At 42.8% G+C, this 27,169-nt stretch overlaps 1 protein-coding gene across 2 annotated transcripts in view; it reads left to right on the forward strand.

Moving 5' to 3' along the window:
• Colgalt2 (collagen beta(1-O)galactosyltransferase 2) overlaps positions 1-27,169 on the forward strand; it is a 99,127-nt gene that overhangs the window by 61,562 nt on the left and 10,396 nt on the right. For both annotated transcript variants that reach the window (XM_075988228.1, XM_075988227.1), the window contains exons 3-8: positions 2,724-2,841; positions 4,367-4,501; positions 9,142-9,346; positions 15,966-16,085; positions 21,039-21,115; positions 25,117-25,223. In XM_075988228.1, coding sequence (XP_075844343.1) covers positions 2,724-2,841; positions 4,367-4,501; positions 9,142-9,346; positions 15,966-16,085; positions 21,039-21,115; positions 25,117-25,223 — 762 coding nt within the window. The remainder of the gene's footprint in view (positions 1-2,723; positions 2,842-4,366; positions 4,502-9,141; positions 9,347-15,965; positions 16,086-21,038; positions 21,116-25,116; positions 25,224-27,169) is intronic.

Raw genomic sequence — 27,169 nt, forward strand, 5'->3', positions numbered from 1 at the left:
TCCCACATATTTATGTTATTCTTTATTCTCTTGCGAAAGAACACTAGTGGGAAAATGGCATGGTATACACAGAGGATATTATGGGTGTGGTGACTTTTTAGACTGGTTTACAGGCTGGAGACTACATAATCCAACAATGTTTGTCTGTCTGCATGCCCGACAGCCAGAGAAACCAGGCGCTTCTCAATCCATGAGGTTGGAACATTTAGGACAAGAAAAATGAAGTCACAGCCCCAGCTGAAGGGCTGGGACCAGCTGGAGAGTTATTGTTTTCAACTCCGTTGAGATGTTGAAGGGGTCAAAGGTTGAATGAACTCCATGGCGCTAGGAGTACAGCGCTTGCTGGGGACACAGAGCCTCCACTCAGGGACACAGAGCCTCCGCGCACATTCTGGCTTCCTCCTTTTCTACCTTTGTTCCGCATGGGCCTCTCATCTCCAGCAGTGCTGCCGCATTCAGGATGGGTCTTCCCCGTCAGCTGGTTCACAAGCCAGTCACCTCTGGAACTGGACATGCAGACACAGCTCCGAGTGTACGTCACTAATGCCCTTGTTGTCTCCCTGCCCAGTGAAACTGGGCATCAGGATCAGCTAGCACAGTTGTACTGCCACGGAAATCTTCATAAGGAACAAATAAAATAACTTCATGTCTTTATTGCAAAGACTCAAATACACACAGAACAAAGTTCAAACACATCCAAGATTCCCATATTTCCTGTTCTTCTGCAAAGAAAATATGCTTTACCCAGAATGTCAAGTTTATTTCCAGCTGCCAACTCCTACCGAGGCAGGTCCTGGAAGTGTTTATCTTTCTTTGTAACCAGTTCTGATCCAAAATCACAGATACTAGAGAAAGCAGAGAGGTTTTTCAAATGTAAAGATCTTACTTTTAGATTGCTTATTTTCTTTCTTTTTTTTTTAAAGATTTATTTATCTTATGTATATGAGTGCTTTATTTGTATGTGCCAGAAGAGGGCATCAGAGCCCACTAAAGATGGTTGTGAGACATGATGTGGTTGCTGGGAATTGAACTCAGGACCTCTAGAAAAGCAGCCAGTACTCTTAACTGCTGATCCATCTCTCCAGTCCCCATTATTTTTTATGATATCTTTTTGACAGAATACATTGAACTAACCTTAGTTAACTACAATTTATTCAAGCTTTTGACATGAACTGTGAGCTTTTGGCAGAGGTTACAATATCCAACACTTTATATTTTCCCTCGATGCTGTGTTTTCAGCAGGCACCAAATCAAAACTTGCTGGATGAACAAATGAGTGAATAAAATAAATTTAAAACATAAAATTGTAAATGTTCCCAAGGCCAACTTTAGGATTTATGGAAGTTGAATGAATCAGTAGTCTGGGTTTCTGCATAGGAAAAGTCATTTATTGAAAGCAATGTGTAGAGTAATAATAACAAATGTCACTGCAGAACAAATGTATTCTTATAGACTCGATTATATTCATATGCAAACACACAGTGAATAATATATGTGTATACACAATACCTAAAATCCCCATCTATGGTTTATATTTTAAGCATATTTATCAATTAAGTTTGAACACTATAAACATTTTTAAACATCCCTCTGGTGTTTCTTCTGATGGAATTTAGCCCAACTTTAAAAAATTACACAGGTAGACTTTATGTTTCTACTTGGCTTCCCAGATGCCAAATTCTTTGTAGCCAGATTTTTACTTCATAGAGGACATGCCAAGGTCAGTGTGAAAAAATAAGTCATAAGGCATTATTTTTGGCAATCTATTCAGAAAAGCAGGAATTCCACTGATTTCCATTGGAAAAGTAACTGAGGAAGACATCCCAGATAATCCCTGTGTTGTATGTAGTTTATTAATTGCAGAACATTGTTTGCATAGCGACAGTCTCAGTGCTTGTGACTTTTCATTCCTTAAGGCAAACACGTTGCCCACACACCTCCAAGAACGTGAAGAGCTGGCCAGCTGCAGTGACAACATCCATATCCATCTCCTCTGAGAGCTTTCAGAAGGATCTAGAGCATTTGCTGAGTCTTTGCCTTTGTGGCCATTTTAAGAGCTTTCTTATGAATGCCAACAGAAATCCGAAGAATGTTACTTGCCTGCTCCATCACCTCACCTCACATAAGACAGATCAATAAAACTTCATTGAACCATTTACTGAGATTTCAATAAGTAATCTAAACCTTTGTTGTTTTTAAGAAATTCATACCTTTACCCTGTATTTTCACATTTATTTGATAAAATATATTAAGTATCTAAGAATATAAGCTTTGGTAGTAACTGCCTGGATATGAATTCAGGTGGTACCACTTACTGTAACATTAGCCTCTCTACATCGGTATCCTCATCTTTGAAATGGAGAAAATAGCAAGATTACTACATAAGGCTTCAATCCCACTGAAGAAGAGCCAGGCGCAGCAGCAGTTATGTGCTTTATAATTGAAAGGCTGAGGCAGGAGGATACTTAAATGTAGAAATTCAAGATCAGCCTCAGCAATAGTGAGACTTCGTCTCAAAGAAGGAAGAGATGTCTTTTATATAAAGACTCAATTGCTTAGTTTCTCACTGTTCCTGCTTGCTTATCTATGATACAGAAATGATGATAATACTAGTTTCTTGTTCCTGCTTCCTAGAGTGATGGAGGAAAGAGTCGGTGCCTACAAGCACTGAGGGCCGGGCTACACCCATCCAGGCACTCAATGACTGTATGTTCTTCTTTTAGGTCTTACCCTGATGAAATCGGACCAAAGCACTGGCCAAGTTCCCGGTTTGCCCATGTCATGAAACTGCGACAAGCAGCCCTTCGAACTGCGAGGGAAAAATGGTCAGACTACATCCTGGTAAAAACGGATGCTTGATTCCTTGACAACTGTTCTCCAAAAATGTATCCATAACCAAGAAGGGATACTCAGGGCACAGTCAAAACACTCTTTTGCTTAGGCATCACCTTCCCCGTGAAAAGTTCAGGGAAATTTTTGGCTATTAAGTATTGCAATACCTGCGCTTCACCTTGGATCCTCTCTGTGGTGCTTTCTCAGTGAGTTGTGTGGATGGCAAGGCTTTCATATCACAGGCATAAGAGATCCTGAATCATTTTAGTAGGTGAAGCAAGATCAAATGTCTTAATGGCTTTTGTAAGAGTTTTAAAGACATAAGCAAACGAATAGATACAATGAGATTGAAATGAACACATCTGGAACTCTGCCTCCTTTATCCATGGGCTGATTTGGTAAACGGAATCTCCTCTTCATCTTCCTGGATACCACTTGGCTCTCACATAGAATTTCTGTCCTTGAGAGGCTTCCATCACAGTCCTGAGAGAGTGAGTAATTCTAACAAATGCAGGGCTTGGTGATGAGGAGTCCATGCACCCTCATCCTTGATGAACCCTCTCAGCTGGAAAGGATGTCTGTTGCCATGGGAAACTGGAGCCATCATCCCTGTCCCAGACAGAGGCTTTTCTCCATGAGTTTGTTGAGCACATATTTTCCATGGCAGGACTAGAAATGATACCAGTGTTATCATTAGTACACTGACTGGTATCCGCTTTCACTAGACTCCAATTCTCACAGGAAATGAGTGTTTCTAATCTATGCTACTCCCTTGTCCCTGGTCCCTTGTCCACTTAAAAATCGGCTTGATAATGTTTTAGAAACATTGTCAGCACATGTGACTTCATAGGAAATTTTAAATTGTACCATAATATTTAATATTATATGCAACCACTAAAATGTTAATAAAATCTACAAATGCTAAACTATAAAATTTTTCATAAGTAAATTGATTGCCATAAGTGTTTCTCATTATTTGTAAATTGTAGTTACATAAACTATAAAGTTATTTTTTTGGCTTTGTTAAAGCAAACATTTCTCTTTGATAGAATCTGATTCTGTCTCTATAAATGAATCAGTACTAACATGAATTTTCTGTTGAGAAATATGATACTTGGTTTCATGGGTTGATAAAATGTAATTTAAACAAAATTTCTGTTTGTGACTTTGTAGCAGCACTGAGGACCTGTATGGGCCATTTTGACATTACTGTTGAAAACCTAAATAGGTCCATCCCAGGGTACTGAGCGTGGGCAACAGGAATATATTTATATGAATCTGTAGGAACCATTAACATCTTAAATTTAAATCACTTACCAATGTGTAAATCATGTCCTATTGATTGTATATGTACCCACCGTGGCAATACCAGCTTAGAGCTGAACATGGGAAGTTAGACTAAATACTAATATTCCTTTGACTGAATGAAAGCTGCCAAGCTGCAATGGTTCTCAGTAAGGAGGGTAGAGATAAGGACTGACCCCAGATCTCATGTGCTGAGTTAGGTATTGACATTGTCTTTCTCTTCTCCTAGTTCATAGATGTGGACAATTTCCTGACGAATCCGCAGACCCTGACCCTGATGATTGCAGAGAACAAAACCATTGTGGCCCCTATGCTGGAGTCCCGAGGCCTGTACTCTAACTTCTGGTGTGGGATCACACCTCAGGCAAGTCTTTTGGGTAACTAGTTGAGGAGGTGAGTGTTGAAGGCAGGACCCTGTCAGCAGTACCGCCCCACTTCTCACCTCCTCTCTAGAGACCGTGTCACAGTGTCACTGAAGCAACTTTCAAGAAAGGAGGCAAACCTACATCAAATGCCGCACCACAGGGGGCATTGTTATCAGCAGAATATTCCAAAGAGCTTAGTGCTAGAAGCTTCAATTAACAAAAAGTATAACAGATTTTGTTTTCCCCTTTATCCAGTCCAGGGATTAGTTAATTTGTTTTTTGCAGTTAAAATGTCAATACAAGAAAACTTAGAAGTACAAAAAAAAATTTTAAAAAGTATAACAGCCAAAAATATTCATTCCACGGCTGTACCAACACCATAGATCAACACTTGTGTTTCTTTAATGTACCAACACCATAGAAAGACACTTGTATTTCTTTAATGACTGTATCATGACCAAATGGTATCTATAATTTACTTAAAATTCTTCTTATTTGAACATTCACATTGTTTTCAAGCATTTTAACAATTAGAATTACTACCATCATTGATGCAAATTTTTTACATCTATATATGATTTCCTTAAGATAATTTCTTGGAACTTGTTTTAGCTACTCTTCTATTGCTATGAGGAGACACAAACATTGCTAAAAGTTGACCAAGGGCAACTTAAAAGAAAGCATTTGAAAGCCAGGTGGTGGTGGCGCACGCCTTTAATCCCAGCACTCGGGAAGCAGAGGCAGGAGGATCTCTGTGAGTTCGAGGCCAACCTGGTCTACAAGATCTAGTTCCAAGACAGATTCCAAAGCTACAGAGAAACCCTGTCTTGAACCTCCCCCCTGCCAAAAAAAGAGCATTTGATTTGGGACTTGTTTATGGTTTAAAGGGTTAGTTCATGATCATCAAGGCAGGGAGCATGGCAGCAGGCAGGCACGGTGCTGGAGCAGCAGCTGAGAGCTCACATGATCTGGAGGCAGGGGAGAGACAAAGAGATAGGGAAAAAAGGAGGGAGGGAAGAAGGGAGGGGAGAGTGAAGAGGGATAGAGACTGGGATGGCAGGGACTTTTAAAACTTCGAAATCTTCTCCAACAAGACCATACTTCCTAATCCTTCCCAGATAGTTCCACTAACTGGCCACCAAGCATTCAAACATGACCTTATACAGGACATTCTCATTCAAACCACCACAAAAATGAAATCACCGAGTCCAAGTGGATTCTGGTGATCTTTTTTTTTTTTTTTTTTTTTTTTTGATTTTTCGAGACAGGGTTTCTCCATAGCTTTTGGTTCCTATCCTGGAACTAGCTCTTGTAGACCAGGCTGGCCTCGAACTCACAGAGATCCGCCTGCCTCTGCCTCTCGAGTGCTGGGATTAAAGGCATGCACCACCACTGCCCGGCTTCTGGTGATCTTTGATATACATTGATAAATATTTATTTCCATAGAGTTCTGATGATTGAAACTGACGTAGAAGATTGCTTTTCAAAAATTGAAGCTAAAAGTGTGAATTTCTAATACTTTTTTATAGTAAAATCTCAATTTTTAGATATCTGTTACAGTAAATGCCACCAAGTGTTTTATTTTAATTCTTAGTGAATTAGACAGAAAAATTAAACTCACCAATATAATGTATCCATATAAGACAACAACATGATGAAGGGGGAAATGTGTTCTCATGGCCAGAAAGCTGAATTTTGTCTCTCTTTTTATGTTTGGTTTGGCTTCAGATAAGGAATGAGGCCACCAGTATGATGCATACTTGATAATTGGCTTTTGCAGAGGGACCCTAATTGGTAGCATGTTCTAAGTTTTAGAAATGACTCAGAAATGGTGCATCACCAACGTGTATTCCAGCACAGATGAGAGCGCACAAAAGTTGGGAACCGGGAGAACACTCCACAGCCTGTATGTGGGCAGCTCAACATTGGAGAGTCCCATCCTAGTGCAACTGGAAGTTTGATCTCAGGTTTTTTCGCTGCTTGGCTAGTCTGAGAATAGCTCCCAGCTGCTTTATTGCTTACTCCTGCAGGGAGGGGCTGAGTGAATCTGGTCAGTTTCTGGGGTTTCCTGAAGCTATTTTGAGTTGTTTAAGAAGATTCCCTGCAGGATAGAATGTTTCAGTCTTAGGGGAAACTGATACACACTGATACACAACAAAACAGGGGGAGGGGGGAATGGTGGATGGAATTTGGGAAGTAGGGGAAGGTCAGTAATTCATAACCATCCTCAACTACATAAGGAAGTCAGAGCATAGGCTACATGAAATTTTGTCTCAATCAGAATAGAAACAGAAAACAAGAATTCAAGGCTAATTTAAGCTACATTATAAGAGCTTGTCTCAAAAAACAAGAGGTCTTCACCAGATCTGTAAGGGTTGACATGACTTTTGCTACTACATATTTTAATCTACCAACATCTCAAATGGCTTGCAACATTGCTGAAAGTATTAATAACCAGTGACGCCACCATAGCACCAGACCAGGAATTCCTGTTTCATTGCCATTATATTCCTTGTTTCTAAGAGATTTTTCAGTGATTCTTACCATCCACTTGTCTTTGGAGGAGACAATGAGTTGATGTGCAGAAAGCTCATTCAGTTTCTTTGGAGAAAACATGAAGTTAGCATAAACTCACATTCACAGTCTGCAGTGCTCCACGTGGCCGGGCCATTTGAGGCTTATTTTTAGTGAGTTCTGCTTCGCCACCGGCGGCAGCAGTGGGAGGAGGTGATCCCAGTGCCCGCAGCTTTCAAGTGTCTGTTCGTTCCTTATTAAAAGGGAATAGGAGGAATGTGCTCATTTATTTTGAAGAGCAAAACTCAGTTCTGTACAAACTGGGCCAATTATAATCATCCTCATCTGTTCTTGGCCTTCTTCCACCCTGGTCCATTTTCAACTTGGATGGAAATGGAAATGACCAATGACATCATAAGATCAAGGCGGCCCTGCTTTCCAAAGGCCTTACACATATCCAAAACAAAACCATCTTGGCGTTGCCTGGCTAATGAAAAAGACCTATTATCAATAAACCTCAGTTCTTTTGAAACAATGATACAACTATTGTGTCCACCTGTCTTTGAGAAGGTGTTAATTCTTTTTACTCTACTACATCCTTTCTCTCCTTTCTTACCATCCTCTCTCTCGGGATACTGAATGAATCATTGTCCTCCTAAATTTTCCAAGTTTCTCATCCTAAGAATATTACTCCTGACGGTATTAATTTGAGTCTGTAGGGAGCTCTTTGAAAAATCAATGTCCCCATTATCCCTTTTAAAACTCCCATAGGCTGAAGCATTAGGGAAAACCGGTGCTTAAAAAAAGATCAAAAAGCTAGCAAGTGGTTAGGATGACTAAAAGACTCATATCTTCTGTGTCTCAGTTGATGGTCATTTGACCTTATCATACGGGATGGTGGGGTAAGTAGCTCAGCTAACTTCTACACAGTGAAAGGCATATGTAGAAATAGAAGACGCAGTGCCTGGTGCTCACATCACAACTAGAGATGCACCATATACTTAGAAACGTGTATATCCATTGCACATTGTGTACCTCACAATGGTAGTCTTGTGAAACTTTCCAGTCGACCCACTGAGCCTCCACCTCCGACCACATGTTCTGTAAAGGCCTTTCAAAGCTCCTACACACTTTAAAGTGTATTTTGGTGAGATAGATTGTCCTCCTTCCTGGAATGTCTTCATGGTCTTTACGACTAGTACCACCGGAGTGGATATACTTTACAAGATTCTACACCCCACATGGGATAATCCTATACCATCTCATTCGTTAATTCTTCATCATTATCTCAGCCTGGATTACAGCAGGCACTCCATTGGTATTTGTTGGATGAAATTAAATTTGGATGGAAAACAAACTGAGTCATTGAAAACCACGAAGTGAGAGGCTGGGTTGTCCCATGCTTTCATACAGGAGGAAGTGTTAAAACATGGGTGGGGGAATTTGCCCCCCCGAGTGTGAAGCAGTTGAAATTTCACTGAAATATCAAGCCATCAATTGTGCTAAAAAAAAGTCCAGGACATATGTGAAAATAATATGTTTCAAAAACATCAGCCAAGTATAACATAGTCATTTCAATGCTAGCCAATAACAGTTGATACTTTCTTGATGTTAGACATTATTCTAGGTCCTTCATAGCTTAATCTCACTAAATTGTGTGGGGGGAGGAACCTCCAGGGTAGATAGTATTGACTGTCTCTGTTTCAGAGCCGAGGGAAAAGGCATAGCAGAGTTAAGGCACCTATGAGCAATAAGGGTCTAAGGTAAGGCTTGAACTCAGAGGGCCCGAGTTCAAGGACCAGGATGTGTTCATACTTGTGTGCTGTACCCCCTTTTATATTAATATTAATATTAATCCTTCATATTTAACCATAAGCCTAGATGTACTACACTTGGTGAAAATATCAAATCACCAGAAATGGGATCGAAATGGTTCCTGATATCAAAACCCATATCAAAACCCCTCTGTGTTTTAAATGCCGATCCATTTCTGGGGCTCATTTAGAAATTCTTAGTTCATGATAAGGAGACTGGAGATGCTCTGGAGATTTCTATTGAGCTGTGGTGTCTGGGTGACGATGCTTTCAGAAGAGAGGACCTAGTCCGTCCATTTACTCTCTTCCAGGGCTTCTATAAGCGGACACCAGACTACCTTCAGATTAGAGAGTGGAAGAGGATGGGCTGCTTCCCCGTCCCCATGGTCCACTCCACCTTCCTGATTGACCTCAGGAAAGAGGCCTCCACCAAGCTGGCTTTCTACCCCCCACATCAGGACTACACCTGGACCTTTGACGACATCATCGTTTTCGCCTTCTCCAGCAGGCAAGCAGGTACTGTTTGTACATGGCTGTAGGCTACCTTAGAAACACTACAAAAGACATGCTTCTGTTTTGTGTCCTGTGCATATTGAAAAATGCCTCTTTCCCAATCTCAAGTCTGTGAGAAGCAATGAACTGTTTGTAGTAACCAAGCCAGAGTCCTTAAACACCAAAGATCAAGAGCCAGGGCTGGTTCTGCACAGGTGGTGCATGCCTCTAATCCCAGCACTGGGGAGGCAGAGGTAGGCAGATCTCTGTGAGTTCAAGGCCAGCCTGGTCTACAAGAGCTAGTTCCAGAACAGGCTCCAAAATCTATAGTGAAACCCTGTCTCAGAAAAAAAAAAAAGAAGAAGAAGAAAAAGAGAAAAAGAAAAAAAAAGACTCGCCCTTTTGGGAAGGATCTGAGTTGATGGGGAAATGGTGATAATGAGAGTTTTGAAAAACCTCACTGGCTCGCTAGAGCTGATGGGATTGCTATGGCTAATTACAAGAATCCTATTACTAAACTGGAACCTAGAAAAAGTCTCCAAGCTTCACAAATGGAACTATTTCTTCTCAGAAATAATCTGCGTGCTGTAGTGGCTCCGTCGCTCAGCTCTTAGCAGCCCAGACTCCTCCTCACCATCCTTTCATAATTCAGGAAGCAGTGCCCTCAACTGTAGGATCCACCTCAGCACCAGGGATGCTCCATACATTGAGGCAGGAACTAGACTATGGGCCTCTGCCCTCTCAGAGTGCAGTCCAGAAGCTGAACGCAGCTCTTTCATGCATGTCCCCTTTGCCAGAACTAAGCAAGAGGTCACTTCCTAACTGGGAGGGGGGCTCAGAATGTCATCCTTATTCTGTGTGGTCATAAACCCCAGCTCTCTCACTCTTGGGAACAGATAGTGGAAGTAGCCAGCAGTCCCAGCCTCCATCTCTGTGGAAGGCGATGCAAAGCCACACTTAAGTACCTGCTGAGTTACCATGGCCACTGGGTTGTTAGCTTCTTGAAAAAGCCAAGTCAATACGATGGAAAGGTGTTTTGTTTTTTATTTCTCTTTCCTCCCCTTTTTTTCCTTCCTCCCATTCCCTTGGGGAAGACTGAGTCACAATAAGAGTTCAGGAAGGTTCGCCACTTTGCCAAGGCATAGCTCTCCTAAGTCCCTCAGGCCTTCCTGACAGCAGCCAGGGCCTGTTAGAATGTGTCATTTAGCCTCTAACAAAACAAGTTTAGAAACCAAGGAGAAGGTGAATAAACTCATGGTGGCGACATAAGTTACCGTGAAAAGATTTTGCTAAGCCCCTCGGCAGCTGAGGAGATTGCTGGAAGATGAGGTTGCTAACACAAACCCAACCAAGCTGCAGTGCACACACGCCATGGATGCCCCACTCGCTGGGGTATCTGAAAAGCAGGAGAATATTTTGTAGAAATTATAAGGCTGGTTTTCCTGTTTGGTAGAAGAATTTAGACTGCTTGGTCAGACGTAGTCATTCAGGGAGCCTTATGTGAAGGAAAGGGCACTCATCTGTCTGGAAGTTTGTACGAATGTTCTTGTGTCCATGTTAGCAGGAGCTGCTTCTTGATGAATGATTTACTCCAACTTCTCCAGGGCCAGAAACAGAGGCAGAGCTTTTACTGTTCCAGCAAGTTCTGCCAAGCCTTTGCTTCAGAATATGAAGCAAAGATGTTCCAAAAAATGAGCTGTTGTGATTATGGTAATGGTTGGTGCCTAACAGATCATTGTTGCAACCCGGGGATTAAATGATTGTATATCCATTTTAAACTCACACCCAGGTGTTAGGCCTTGATGCAGACGATACTGGAACTTTTCATGTTTGCTGTTTGTATGGCCTAATTGCCAGAACTTTATGCATTCTTTGTCAGGCTTCCCAGAGATCTTCGTGGAATATTACAAGCAGATATGGATGCCCAAAACAGTTGGCAGATTAACTAAGGAAAACAAGAGGTGGGAAAGGAGAGAAGTCCTACAGTTATGTCCAGCACTGTGTCTGTAATTGTTAGGGAGTTCAGATCCTTAGCTGTGGAAACATAACTAAGTTTTTGACACCTATAAGCGCTGAGGGCCAGATTGGTGGTACTGATGCAAACAGGGCAAGAGAGAATTACTGAAGGCTACTGCTTAGCAGCTGTGCAATCTAAGGTCATGTTTCACTGATGTTTTCAGAAGTATGACAGAAACTGTAACCTATGTCACATCTCAAGGTTCTTCGTTTCTTCATTTGGGTCCAAAGAAAAAACATTCTCTCTCTCTCGACAGAGTCGTGGTGAAAAATAGCTGGTATTATTTTGTTTCCACTGTTCCGAAATTCTCTGGATGTGTGTTATCCATTAAAACATAATTTTAAAAATGTACCAGAAGAAGCAAATTGTCTCTCTGAACCAGGCAGGACCATGAGGGTTATAGACAAGTCTCTGTGGCAATGATGAGGCCAGGGGCAAGAATTGAGCTCCCACGTAGCTAGGTATCAGACTTGTGTATGGTGGACACAGGAGTCCTGTGCAGGCAGCTTCCAAATATCCCACTGTGAGCCAAATAAGTAATGTGGGCAGAGGGCAGGCCCATCTCCCTCTGGGACATCAGTGGCAGTCAGAAGTGCATTCTGGTGTAGGGACGGTGGTCCCAAAGGTTAATGCCCTTTAGACTAAACTGTAAGCTCCAGTAGGGAGAAAAGAGTAGGAACTGGCTCTTGGGAGCAAAGATTTGGTACTAATGACTTACTGGGTGGCCCTGGACCAATCACAGCCCGAGTATAATATTTCGTCACAGGGAAAGAGATTATTTATCAGTCTTCACTATTCTGTATATGTGAGCTCAGGAAAGCATTCCATGTCTTCATAAGCAAAACAAAGCACTTTCCTCAGAATGCTCTCCTCTCCTTCCCACAGGTTCACCAGATACTTTACTACAATATACTCTCAGAAGCTTTCTCTAATTATCAGCATATCTCCTTTTTTTATCATATTATCCATGAGTTGAGAGAGTTCAGTGGCCTATGGTTTATTAAGATAAGTACTCCCAGTGTGCCACTCCTGAAGATGGGCTCAGAAGCCCAGCATGCTTTGTTTCTAAGTAGTCTACACCCGTTTTCTTCTTATTTTCTCTATTTCTTTTAGCCCCCTTTCCCCCAAATCAACTCTCCATTATAAAAGATGATAAATTAGCTCACTTCCCTTTGGCCTTCCATGTGGAAACACATTCTTCCTTATACACTGTCCTCTCCATGTAATTTAATATGCTGAGTGTTGTGTTGGGTAAATGACTTAGTAGTTCGGAACATGTGATGCTCTGCAGAGGACCTGGGTTCAGGTCCCAGCACCCACATGATGATTCACAACTGCACGTACCTCCAGTTCCAGGGCATCAATGCCATCCTCTGGCCTCTTTGGGTACCACACACACACATGGGGCACATAAACATACATACAGGCACTCACAAGTACGCATAAGTAAAAATGAATAAATCTTCTCAAAAGATGCTGCAGGTTTTTATTATAATCACATGATCCTAAAATACCAAGATCCCTACAAAGTTTTCATTTGTCAAACTTAGTAATTCTCTTTTTCTCTCTCTCCCCCTCTGTGTGGAGGGATATGACAAAGAGAGAGAGAGAGAGAGAGAGAGAGAGAGAGAGAGAGAGAGAGAGAGAGAGTCATCACTAAAACAACTGAAAACTCATTTTCTCAAACTCTTAGAATATTCATAATTATCAGCTGTCCCCTTGTGCATGTTAGAAGATTCCAAGATATCTGTCTTGAAATCTTCTGATTCACTCTAATCTCAGAGCCGTCACAGCCATCAACCGGGGACTGAGTTTGCTTCTGTCCTGCGTCACCTCTCTTGTGTCTTGAGTGGTTCTTGTGCATGATCTTTCTCCTTCTCCTTCTTACTCACCTCCTCTTTTTCCTCTTTCTTCATCATCTAGTAACTTCCTGAAAAAGTGTGGTAGGAGGTAAATGTTTTTTTTTAATTTTTTTTTTATTGAAGAAAAAAAATTTCTGCCTCCTCCCAGCCTCCCGTTTCCCTCCCCCTCCTCCCCCTCCTCTCCCCCTCCCTCCACTCCTCCCCCCTCCCTCTCCAGTCTGAAGAGCAGTCAAGGTTCCCTGCCCTGTGGAAAGTCCAAAGTCCTCCCCCCTCCATCATGGTCTAGGAAGGTGAACATCCAAACTGGCTAGGCTCCCACAAAGCCAGAACATGAAATAGGATCAAGACCCCGTGCCATTGTCCTTAGCTTCTCAGCAGCCCTCATTGTCCGCCATATTCAGAGAGTCCGGTTTTATCCCATGCTTTTTCAGTCACAGTCCAGCTGGCCTTGGTGAGCTCCCAATAGATCAGCCCCACTGTTTCCGTGGGTGGGTGCACCCCTTGTGGTCCTGACTTCTTTGCTCATGTTCTCCCTCCTTCTGCTCCTCATTGGGACATTGGGAGCTTAGTCCGGTGCTCCAGTGTGGGTCTCTGTCTCTATCTCCATCCATCGCCAGATGAAGGTTCTATGGTGATATGCAAGATATTCATCAGTATGGTTATAGGAAGGGGTACCCTCATCCATTGCTGGTGGGAATGCAAACTTGTGCAACCACTTTGGAAAGCAGTGTGGCGGTTTCTCAGGAAATTCGGGATCAACCTACCCCTGGACCCAGCAATACCACTCTTGGGAATATACCCAAGAGATGCCCGATCATATGACAAGGGCATTTGTTCAATTATGTTCATAGCAGCATTATTTGTAATAGCCAGAACCTGGAAACAACCTAGATGTCCTTCAATGGAAGAATGGATGAAGAAAGTGTGGAATATATACACATTAGAGTACTACTCAGTGGTAAAAAACAATGACTTCTCGAATTTTGCATGCAAATGGATGGAAATAGAAAACACTATCCTGAGTGAGGTAACCCAGACCCAAAAAGATGAACATGGGATGTACTCACTCATAATTGGGTTCTAGCCATAAATAAAGGTCAGTGAGTCTATAAGATAGCCTAAAGAAGCTAAATAAGAAGGTGAACCCAAAGAAAAACATATAGCTATCCTCCTGGTTATGGGAAATAGACAAGATTGCCGGGCAAAAAATTGGGATCTTGGGGGTGGAGTGGGAGGAGGGTAAGGGGAGATGGGGAGAGAAAGTGAGAAGGGGAGGATGGGGGGAACTTGGGGAAACGGGATGATTGGGATAAAGGAAGTTTGGATAGGGGAGCAGGGAAGCACATATCTTAATTAAGGGAGCCATCTTAGGGTTGGCAAGAGACTTGGACCTAGAGGTCCCCAGTTAGTTCCTGGGGCAGCTGAGGATAGGGAACCTGAAAGGAGGTAAATATTTTATTTACCTTGCATTTCATGTCTGAAAATGTCTTTCTTGTACCTGCTTGCCTGGTGGATAGTTTGGCTAGGTATCATATCCTGTTTGTATGGATGCCTTGGGACATTAAAAGGAAAAATGGGGTTTATTTAACTAAAATAGAGAGGCAACCTAAACATTAAATCTTTTTTTCCCTATTTTCTTAGTTCATTACAACTTTTTAAAAAGTCACATTCTGGTTTGTAGTTTCCAGAGACATTCATGTGAACAACTAACACAGCTAGTGAGTTCAACTGAAGAAAGACAGGGCCTAGTGAGACCAACCAGAATCGGGAAAGGTGGAGGACAAAGGCCCTTTTCTCTCCTTGTCATTTTCTGTTAATCACATAAGACAGCCTCACCTGGCTTGGCGGGTGATGTAGCTGACTGCTGGAAATTTCATCTGCCCCAAATGAAAATGCCACAATGTGGATAATTTCCTCAGGAAAGCACTGATGATTGTGGCAATTAACACATCAGAGGCTTGGGGACATGGTCCCAAACTTGGCAGGTTTGTTCTCGTAACTAAATCAGCTGTGAGACCGTCTTGAGTCTCCATTCTTGATTGAACGAGGTGCCTTCTAGCTTCCCCAGTTCACTGGTGGGGCTATGAATACTAGAATTGAATGGAAGAAAACTATGGCATTGCTGGCTCTGCCATACTGCAGCTTCTTAATAGGATTTGATAGGAAGGGTTATTTTTGTCCCATTATGGACTTATTTTTGAGAATTTTGTTCATTGGTCACTCCAAATTCATGCCAGCACAAGGGAAAAAATAAAACCAAGAAGAATCATGGGGAATTATAAATTTCCTTTGTATCTTAACTGTGTTTGTGCGGTTGGATTTAGCTTTAATAATCTGTCAGCCTTACAGGGTCTTCCTGTGTGCTTTCATGTCAAATATGGATTTCATTCCTCATCTTCTTATTATTTCCTGTAGGCAGATTATGCTGTTCTGTTCTGCTCTCTGGAATGAGAATTCCTCCTTCTTGTCTGATTGCTTCATGCTTTTATAGCATTCACTTCAGGCCACAAATGTGCTCGTCCTTCAGAAAGAAAAACCAATTTCCTCTGGACCGAAGGATGGTCCAGGGTTTATTATAAGAGCCCCCAATTCTGCATTTCCAATTTTTAATAAAAGGATATTGTGAAGCTCTCTAGTCAGTTTCCCCGAAACAAGCCATTTGCTCAGTTTCAGTGTTGAACTCAATGTCAGCCACAGTCCGGTCTCCTCTTCTAGTAAACAGTGTGGGTTTTGATTGGTTGACTCTGCTCTTTCATATCCTCAGGCATCCAGATGTACCTCTGCAACAAAGAGCACTATGGCTACCTGCCCATCCCTCTGAAGCCCCATCAGACACTGCAGGAAGACATCGAGAACCTCATCCACGTGCAGATAGAAGCAATGAGTGAGTGACTCAGGATGCAGGACAATAATTTTAATATTCTCTTTGCTACTTTCTAATTATAAGATTATGGGAAAGATACTTCTTTCAGGTCTAGGGCAAAGTCATGTATGTATGTGTGTATATATGTATGTCTGTGTGTGTACACTAACACAAGAACAGCAATTATAACTTCAACTTAGCAATAGCTTATGTTGGAACATGTACTCTCTCAATAATCATCACAACAACTCCATGAAGAGGAACTATTTTCCCCAAAATAAAGTTGAAGAAATTCGAGTGTAGATGGTTCTATGAGTCTACTGGTTGCAGACTGAGATTTGAACCAAACTTGGGATCTCCAAATCCCATGTCCTTAAGCTCTATGTTGTCATTGTCCCTGAGTCTAGCATGATTTCAGAATCGGTATGTTTGGTCATCAGTAGCTAACTTACTGGTGGCCGAAGAAGACAAGGTAACTGATCCTTCAGTCCTGGAAAGAGTGCTGGCTGTGGCTCCCCAACAGGAATCCCTTCTGTGATTGTCACAGCAGAGGTGGGTAGGAGACACAGTGAGAAGTGAGCTGGAAAATGGCCAGGAGCCCAAGCAGAAACCTCTAGTGATTTAGAAGACATTGGCCTGTTCTGCAAGGAAGGGAATTTTGAAGGAATTTGAGCTAAGAGATGTCAGGTTGAAAATCGGATTTCGGGAGGTCACTCTAGTGAAACTGGATGAACAAACGGGTCACAAACAAATGGGTCTACACCAGAACTGAAAAGAAAATTTGGGACATTCATGGAAAATTAGGCAGAGGATAATTAGAATGTGAACTAAAGCATTCCAGAAATGGAAAAGAATTTTTAAAATCTAGTAATAGACATCAGGTCACAGATGTGAGAAGATGCAGCCAAGTGTTGGCCACAGATAAATGAGCAACATTAGGTATGTATAGGAAAATCTCCAATGTCTAGATGATTTTAGGAATTTTAAATGGGCTAAGGCTTTTAGAACAAAAGAGAAATGTTAAGGAAAAGCCCACAACTTTGTTTTGTAAACCCACAGAGCTGTCTGTGAGTACCTGCTTCCCATTCTCTTCACCTCTAAACTACCTTTGACCGTGTTAGTCTCAGGACATAGAGTACTGCTCACTGCCTCGTTACTGGCTGGTGACTGAGAGGAGGACCAGGAGAATTAATGACAGAATGAGGATTGACTCACTGACAGCATTTCTTGGACCAACCCTTAGGAATCCTTTTCCTTCCCTCCGTGTGTGTACAGTGTGTGTGTTCATGGATGTATGCACGTACATGGATATAAATGTGTACACGTGGAGGGAGTGGACCAAAGTCCATCCTCTGTCAGCCTCCACCTTATTTTTGAGACAGTCTTTTCATTGAACCCGGAGTTCACTGATGGGCTGAGCTGCCTGACCAGTGAGTGACTCAGGGAATCTGTCTGTCTCTGTGGTTCTCTCCTCCCCCGGCCCCCAGCACTGTGGTTATAAAAATGAACTATCATGCCTGGCTTTTTACCTGAGTTCTGAAATCTGAACCCAGGTCCTCATGCTTACATGCAAGTCCCTTCCCACTGAACCATCTCCCATCTCCCCAGCGCCACTTTTGTGAGTTTCTTCACTTGTGTTGTTTCTGCCTCTTTTCACATGTCCCAGGCTCTAGTAGACAAACTTGGTATCTTGTTGCTTTGTATCTCAGACATTTCACATAGTGCACAGTGTATAGTTGGGAGCAGATAAATGTTTCCTGGGTGTATGGCCAGACATTTGAATAAATAAATAAGTGAAGAAAAACTGTATTGATAAGAGCATTGACCCTGGAGCCAGAAAAAACACCTTGAACCCAGGCTCTGGCACTTACAAAAAGAGAGTCATTTTAGTTTTGGGTTTTTTGCTTTGTTTTCATTTTGTAAAGTGACAATAACAATTTTGCAGGATTGAGAGTAATCAGCTAATTAGAATAACTAAGTATGATAATTACATATATATATATACACATGTATAATCAGCTTCACAAAATAAGTGTGACAACTACATTCATATATATGTAAATATTTATAATCAGTTTCACAAAATAATGAAGGTGACAAATTATGACTCAATTTAGCAATTATTATGTCTCCATTTAACACTTCACGAAAGTACCAACCCTTATTATTGCTATTTCATGGCTGACGGTCTTGACTCCCAAGTAGATGTCAGCTCACAGAGTGACCAAGCAGACCTTGTGCTCTCTTGTGTTCCTCCACAGGCCTGAGCATGAGGAAAGTTCTCGTACGTATGATCAATAAAGATCTTAATGATTACACTTTCCAAATACGCACAATCCCTTTTCTAGCCAGGTGGACTCCACGTGACAAGAGCCTGGGAGTCCCACCCTTCACTATGCTTTCCTTGCACATGGCCACGCACACGCTAAGGGAAGCATTCACGGCATTTTGTTTAATCCTTGCATTTACTGTATCTGGTTTTAACTTTGTTAAGAGTTCACATCCTGAACATTACAACATGGGGCATAATTGAAATTTTAAATCAATTGGAAACCCACAGGCACCTCAGGAAGTCTAAAAATAAACTTATAGGGTATCCATTCCAACCTATCTTTTACTCTTAATGCCTTATTCCACTTAAAGATGAAAGCTTGATAGTTATAATGCAAAACTGTGGATGGAAGGCCAATGTAGGAAGGATAAAATACTGGTAATGATGAAATCATAACAGTAAAATCTCTGAATAGAGGTGAATGAGAAATTAAACCATACAGGATATTCACAAGGCAATAGAAATTATCTGGCATTGCTACTGGAAAATAATGAAGCTGGCTGTGGTGGTGCACACCTTTAATCACAGAGCTTGAAAGGCAGAGGCAAGCAGATATCTGTGAGTTTGAAGCCAGCCTGATCTACAGAGTGAGTTCCAGGACAGCCAGAGCTGTTGTGCAGAGAAACCCTGTCTCAAAGGAAAAAAGAGAGAGAGAAAGAAAGACGGGAGGAAGGAAAGAAGGAAGGAAGGGAGGAAGGAAGGAAGGAAGGAAGGAAGGAAGGAAGGAAGGAAGGAAGGAAGGAAGGAAAAGGAATAATGATTGACTCATTAGAACATGTAATCTTTAATGAATAGATGGGAATACAGACCTGTGATAAGAGTCAAGCCACAAAGGTACTAGAAAGTCAAAACATTTTATAGCTAACCCTCGGTTTTCAGAGGATCACAGTTTAATTGAGGAGACAGGACTAATATTTAAAAGATACCAATAGTATAGCGTGCTGTGAACACAACAGATGCAAAGGCAATAGGAATTTAGAACAGAGAGAAGTTACCATGACCTGTGTGGTCACGTGCAGCCCTGATGCCTCTTCAGCAGCTCCTGGATAGAAGTGGGTAGCTCAAACAAGAGGACTGATATGGCAGGACACTACAGGGTAAGGGAAGAAACTGAGCAGACAAGGAATTTCCATCCTGGAAGATAGAGGGCTAAAATATTAGGAGTAAATAAAGCTAAAAGGTTGGAGTGGCTTAAGTAGATAGTCCAGAAAAAGTAGAATATCCATCCTAAAGTACCAATGAAGGCTTTAGGGAAAAAATGTCAGGCTGTAAATATTCACTCAACACATGCATAGTACACAATTTCGCATAATAACAAAATACAGCAATGAACAAATCAAGCAAAAACCTTGCCATCAAGAACTTATAGTCTATCAAAGATACAGGTAATATGTCAAGGAAAGAGTTGCATCAATCTTTGGGGGAAAGATTTCAAGCAGAAAGAACAATACACATAAAGACCATGAGAGAGGAGAAATCCTGGGAGAGTTCCAGGGCCAGATGCCAACATGGTAGGGAATGAGGAGCTGGGTAGAGGGAGGTGAAGTCATGGATGGATGCAGAACACACTGCCCACGGCAAGGAATTTGGATTCTATCCTAAGAGCAATGTGAACCCATCGGGTGATGTAATGTGATTTATGTGTTTAGAAAGGTCACTTAAGCTGTGGTGTGGTATTAGAGTGTACGGGATTAATACATTTGTCCTGCTGAGAGATGCTAGTGGTTGAGACTTGAGCTGTAGCAGAGAGGTAATGAGAAGCAGACAGGTTTAATGTACATGCTAATGGCAGAGCCCATTGTACTCACAGAGGCTTGGAGGCGGTCCGTAAATCAACGAGGGACTTAGGAACGATGACTCCAATGTTTTGGTCCATACACCTTACTGAGTTAAAAAAGTCTTCACTTCATTGTATATGCCTGAAGTATTATTGCATATCAGAGTAGAGAGACCAGGAGATAAGTGGATACGTGAATCTCTGGATTCAAGGAAGAGAATCCATGGAGAGAGACATTTGAGAATCATTAGCACCACAAGGATATTTGAAGCCAAGGAACAGTGTGACCTCATGTAGAAAAACAAAGGAGGACAGATCCCCAGAGCAGACTGGCAGCCAGAAAGCTGGGAATTAATAAGGAGGTATGTGTTGAGAAAGAGCCAAAGGCTGCTGGGAGACCCAGTGAAATGAGGATGAAGCAGTGACCCTCAGTGATGTCAGACTAGAACGTCGTCCCAGATGCTCATGCCTGGAATCCCAACACTTGGGAGGCTAAGGCAGCAGACTCAAGAGTTTCGGGCCAGCCTGAGCTATATAGCAAGTTCCAGACTATCCTGGGCTACAGAGTGAGAGGCTGGAAAGGAAGGAGAGGAGGAAGAGAAAGAGCTCTGCCACCAGTTTTCATAAGAAGCACGTTGATGCAATGTCAGGGACACAAACTGGTTGGAATTGGTGAAGAGAAGACAAGGACAAGATGAGAGAAAGGATCTGGACAGGGTATGGAATGAAGAAATGAACGGTGCTGAGGGGACTGCAGAACGGTTGTCCCTGCCCTGGTGTCAAGCATGTCCTCGACACTGTGGTGCTGGAACAGGTCTGTTCCCTGACCCTCCTCTAACAAAGCACCCTTTCTTCTGCCTTCCAGTTGACCGTCCTCCAATGGAACCTTCCCAGTTTGTGTCAGTTGTCCCTAAGTATCCAGACAAGATGGGATTTGATGAGGTAGGGAAGTCTCTCTCTGTCTGTTTCTCTCCATGTGTGTGTGTGTGTGTGTGTGTGTGTGTGCGCGCGCGCGCACGCGTGCGTGCGAACATGCACACATGTGTTCATGTTGAACAAGAAGACCAAACATGTCTGAGACAAAGCCGGCATGTTTGGCAATTGGGAAGGCCCCGAGGACTTGGGTCTGTTGTCATTTTTTTTTCTGGTCTTCACAAAGGAGGACTGGAGAAAACTGAATCAAAAAGAATTATTTAGCCACGAATGTGGATTTGCTATGTATTTTACCGAACTTCTTATTGCGGTTCGAGGATAAGGTAAATATATTTTATGTTCTGAAGACATTAACTTTATTCTGCCATAGGTGAGTGGATGGAAAACTATTCCAGAACACTCTATGCTTTGTTTTCTTTCTGCTTTTCTTCCATGGAAAAAGTTGGAGGGCAGAATCAAAGGGCAAATGAAGAGAGAAGCATGTTCTAAAATTCTGTCTCCCAGCAGGCAGGAACTTTCGATAGTTTCCTAAGGCCACGTCTACCATGCCATTGTAAGGATGTAAACGACAAAGCAGAAGTGGGCGGGTAGCTCAATGGTAGGGCACTTTCTCAGGATGAATGAAGCCCTGGGTTCAATTCCTGGCACCACAAATGAAAGGGGGAGGGGAAAGAAAAAAGGGAGAAAGAGAAGAGGGTAGGGAAATGGGGAGAGAGAAGGAGGGTGGTGAGGGAAAGGGAAAGGGGAGGATGGGAAAGAGGGCTGGAGGGAGGCAGAAGAGGAGGGAGGGAGAGGGGAGAAACAGAGGGAGGGAGGAAGGGAAGAAGAAGGAAGGAAGGAAGGAAGGAAGGAAGGAAGGAAGGAAGGAAGGAAGGAAGGAAGGAAGGAAGGGAGGGGAGCAGACTACACAGAGGTGCTGTTCTTGGCAGCGTGTAAACAGACGGTCCACAGGGCCAGAATTGCGTGTCTGTGTCGAGGAGCCCTTCCCGGCCCCTTTTGTGGTTGCTGGTCAGTACTGAGGAGTTCTGTGGTCTGGAGCTGTGACATTCCAGGAGGCCACAAACTGAGACAGAATTCTTCCAGAGGCTCTGGATTTAAGCCAAGCATTGTGCTTTGAACTCGGTATACTTTAACAGGAGCAAAAGGCCTTATCACATCGGAACATTAACATCTGTGTCCCAAAACACATCCATCCCAAGGACCTAAAGAAGCAGGAATTGGGCTTTCCTCTACAAAACTGACTTGAAGCTAGACTTCCAATTGAAATGGGTACTTCATGAATATCAAATAGTGATTGTGCAATTTCCACAGAAGGCAGAAAAAGGAGAGATGAATTTAAATGTGGCAAAGTATAAATAGACCTTATTGAGTCTAATTCTATTTACTAAAAATAGTAAATAGTAAATAGTTTTCAAAACTGACCAGTGCTACAAGCGTGGGCTGACCAGTACCACAGGGGTGGGTGGGCCCTACCTGGGTGTGGTGGGATGTGGTGGATGGCCTCTCCCTGGGGTGGGCTGCCCCCCCACACACACACACACACTTGCTGTGACTGAGTGCAGCTCTCATCCCATGGGGCTCTGGACTCTTCTCATCCCCTAGGAGAGGGCGCTCAATTGTCTTTCAGGATCTCCTTTTTCCTCCCGGTGTCCTATTTCGATGAGGACCAAATCACAGCCTTGGACAGCCTTAGGCCAGCCCTAGAAGGTGAGGCAGGCAGGGACTGCACTTTCCACAGCCGGGGATAATCATCTCTCTGTCTGCTGCAGACATGGGCTGTGGAAAAGGGGTGTCAGCGGCCTTTTCCGTCCTCCCATGCTGTGACCTGGTTGCTGTGTCTGGCTGCATTTGGCACTCAGCTTTTTGCTCTGTTTACTAAGTATGAGCGAGCTGTCTGTGTTTTTCCTTCGTGGCTACTCACTTCACTGCCCCTGCCCTGGCAGGGCCCAGGACCGGACTATTATTTACTAAAAGCTTCCTCGACGGGAGGCCTCTGGTTTGCAGGAGACTTTTGGGGATGCTTCTCCGTTTATTTTGGTTTATTTTGCTCTGTTTTGCTTTGTCTCCTTGGGTGACCCCAGGTGGCTCTGTGGTTGCGCAGGGGATATGCCATTTCCTTCCTATGTCTGTAAAACCTGGGAACGACACATGGTCCTTGACGGGATTCTAAACAGGAAAAAACGAAGCATGAAAGAATAAAATCCCAAATTTACCACACACAGCAATCATGGCCAATTTTTTTGTTTTATTAATAATTATCCAGTTAGGTAAACCCTGAAGTTAAATCCTGCTGCCATGTGCCTGCCGAGCCCCCATCACACAGAGATGTTGCTAAAGGATTCTGTTGCTCCCATAAATCTGTGTGTGAACAGACATGAGACTATTTTGCAAGGGAAAACTGAAAGCTTAGTTAGTATAACTTCTGATCCTCCTGAAACATATATCTAAAATTATATTCAGGATGATCATGGAGCCAAAACTCAAGACAGTAATAATCTGAGTCCCAATCTGATTATATGATGAAGTCAACTTTATTATAAAACAGATACAAGCAAGTTTTCAAATGTACAGGGCTTAAGGGGTGGGTTTGTTCAAACCCCTCCTTTTCTAGATAGCAGAGCGAATGACCCAGAGGCATTAAATGTCTTCCCCAGGGTCACCCAGAGGGTTTGAATGTCCTCTGCCATGCCCCCTGCTTAATCAGGAGGAAATGAGTGTCAACTCCCCTATTCCTGTAGGTTTCTCCTTCGCTGTGACATAAATTCCCGCTGGCAGCGGGAATTCAATTTTGAATCGTTTAATATTTCAAATCAGTTCATAATAGCTTTTAGTAAGAGGCCCTTATTCAAATGTTAACTTACAGACCGGTAAGACAATTCTGCGGACGGAAGTCCTTGCTGCCAAACTAGAAGACGCGAGTTTGATCCTTGGGACCCACGTGGAAAGGGAGAACCAACTCCTGTAGATTACCCTCTGACCTCCACACCTGTGCCATGGCACACACAGCCACACATTTACACCATCCCCACTATATAAGTATATAAGCCACTGTCAGTGCTAGCTTACCTGCAGCAGTGTTCACGGGGCTTCCGTGGCCTTAGTGATGTCTATGTATTAATACTGCTGTCAATCAGACACTGACAGGCCAAGGGGAGGGGTGCAGGGGCACTCAGCCCCCACTCACAAACTCAACGTGCACATCCTTCCTTCTGCAAAGCCAGCAGGTGTCCTCTGCAGAGCACCATACAAATCTCATACCCAGAGCTGTGTTTTACACAACTCTCTTGTCTGTAAAGGGTAACCCCCAAGGGAATGGCCTCATTTTCTTCACTTTCTTTTTCCTCTTAGCCCTGTAGAGCTGAAGAATTCAGGGTGGGGGTGGGCAAGCTTCTGAAAATGAGATCTTGGAAGTTTGAGGATTAAAAGCACTATATGGAGACTCAGATTTTTCTTTAGTTTTTGGAAGACGTAAGGCTTACCTTACCTAGGAAGTGGATTGTGATGGTACCAAGCACATACTCATGGGGTAGAGCCACAGTGATCCCAGTTCCTGATGAGGAAGCTGAGGCATAGGGGCAACAGGCCTAGGACAAAGAGCAAGTGACGGTATTAAAAACACAAGTATACCGATGCGTTTGGTCACTTGGTTTGATTTAGCCATTTGGCAAACCACTTCTTCCCCATCAGCGCTGTATGCATGTGGTTTAATTCACCTTTGGCCTTTGGGTAGTAATTTTTTAAACTTTACTTTCTCAAGAGTAGGGAGAATAGCGGGGGAACCGCAGGCTAGGCCACTGCTGATGGCTGCATTTAGAAATCAGCTCCATTTTGATAACTAGCATTTGCCCCCGTGAGCCTGGTAAGGAAACACAGTGCTGTGCCATAGCTTTTTCCCATTCCTCATCCTGCAAACCCCTCTGGCCCTGACAGTAGTTTGCTCAGCTTTTCAATTAACCTGGAATAAACCTTGATCCACTTGTTTCTCCTTCCCCCTTTGCTTCCCACATCAGATCTTCATGATCAACCTCAAACGCAGGAAGGACAGGCGGGACAGGATGCTGCGCACGCTCTACGAACAGGAGATTGAGGTCAAGATCGTGGAGGCCGTGGATGGGAAGTGAGTCTTCTACTTGTCCTCTTGCAGATGTGGTTGGAGTAGGGTGCAAAGCGTCCTGGAGGGAGGATCCTCTAAGGCTGTGGGCCACAGAAGACAGACGCTTGAGAAGGATGCTCATAGGAGCCGGGATGTTCATTTCAGCCTGTGTAGTGGATCTAGGACCCACTGCCCTGCCAGTGACCTCTGATCCTCACACCACTGGATGGGAGTTCCCTGTCTCTGGCCATTGGGTTGTTGTGGTGGTTGTGGTGGTTTCCAGTTTCCTCTCACGTAGAAGCGGGAATGCATTTGGAATTGTGTTCTGGTCTGAAGAAAACAAACAAACCAAGCAGATAAAGGTCTATGTGTCCCGTTGTGTGAGACACCTAGATTCCTCCGGGTCTGACCACAGTGGCCTTTTTTCCTGGGAATGTGACAGGAAAGTCACACATACCCAGAACTGACTATAACCCAGGCTGCCTTGAACTCACTGTTCTCCTACCCCAGCCTCCAGAGTGCTGGGGTTTACAGGTGTGTGCCGGGTTTATCTCCTATATTTAAGCCTTCAATCCATGCTGAGCTGTTTTATATATGGTGTGAGGCAGGGATTCCCTTCTTGTTCACATGTGGTCATCTGAGTTTTCCTGCACCACTTCTTTAGAAACTGCACTTTACCCTCTGAATCCTTAGAGTCTTTGTCAAAAACGAGCTGGTCATAAATGTAAGAGGCCTCTTAATTTCATTAAATTTATCTATAGATCTATCCTTATGCTGGTTTCACATTGACTTCATGACTGTAGCTTTGTGTGTAAGGAAGTGCAAGTCCTGAACCTTTGCCATTGTTTCGCAAGGCTGTTTTACCTATCATAGGTGCCTGGTGTTCTGTGAGTGTTAATTGCTTTACGCACACACCACACACACACACACAAACACACACGCACGCACACAAACACGCACGCACGCATGCGCGTGCTCCAACTCAGTTGAAGAGTGCCAGGAATCGTAACAAGTTGCTTCACTTACTAGATCTACATCAATTCTTTGAAGGAGGTTTTGTTGCTTTCAGTTTGTAAGTCATTTACATTGTTAAATTTGTCCCTTGGTATTTGTTGATGGCATGGTAATAAAATTATTTCCTTAATTTAATTTTTAAATATTTATTGCCAAATGTATACAAACACTATTGGTGTTGTATCCTTATCATGGACTCTGCAACCATATTGATCAATTTGAATTCCAATTGCTCTGGTTTTCCTGTAGGCAAGACATTTACAATTGGAGAAAGTGTGCGTTAGTTCTTCTTTTCTGGTCTAGATAGCACTCATTTCCTTTCTGTGCCTTATGGCCCTGGTTATTGTCTTGAGTATAACATTCAAAGAAATGCCGAGAACTGACATTTTTGTCATATGTCAGGAGATCATATTCCTGATCTCAGGGAGAAAGCATTTAGTTTTTCTCTGTTGAGTACTGTATTAGAGGTGTGGCTTCAGAGAGGTGATGATGTATATCTTCTGTTACTGTTTTCTTGTAATTTCTTAACATGGCTGTCAGATGCATGGTCCATTGAGGTGATCACATAGCTTCTTGTCTATCAGCATGGCATGCTGATTTGCCACATCTTCACACCACACCTGTATCCTGGACATGCACACAGTCCCTCATTTCTGTTGCTACATTCTACTTACTGGTATTTTCTTGAAGATTCTACATCTATCTTAATAGGAATATTGGCCTGTCGTTTTCTAGTTTTGCTTCAAATAATACTGGCTTCATAGGATCATTTGGGATTGGTTCCCTCCTGCTCTATTTGTTTTGAAAAGGTTGTTAAGAATTCGTATTAATTCTTCCTTAAACATCTGGCTTTAGGCTTTTCTTTGTGGAAATTTTCAGATTACTAATTTGTCTTTTTTCCTTGTTTTAGACCTAGTCAAAATTTCTTATTTTTAAGTAATTTCAGTAGTTTCATC

This window comes from Microtus pennsylvanicus, chromosome 10 (genome assembly GCF_037038515.1).
Source record: "Microtus pennsylvanicus isolate mMicPen1 chromosome 10, mMicPen1.hap1, whole genome shotgun sequence".
Classification (NCBI taxonomy): Eukaryota; Metazoa; Chordata; class Mammalia; order Rodentia; family Cricetidae; genus Microtus; species Microtus pennsylvanicus.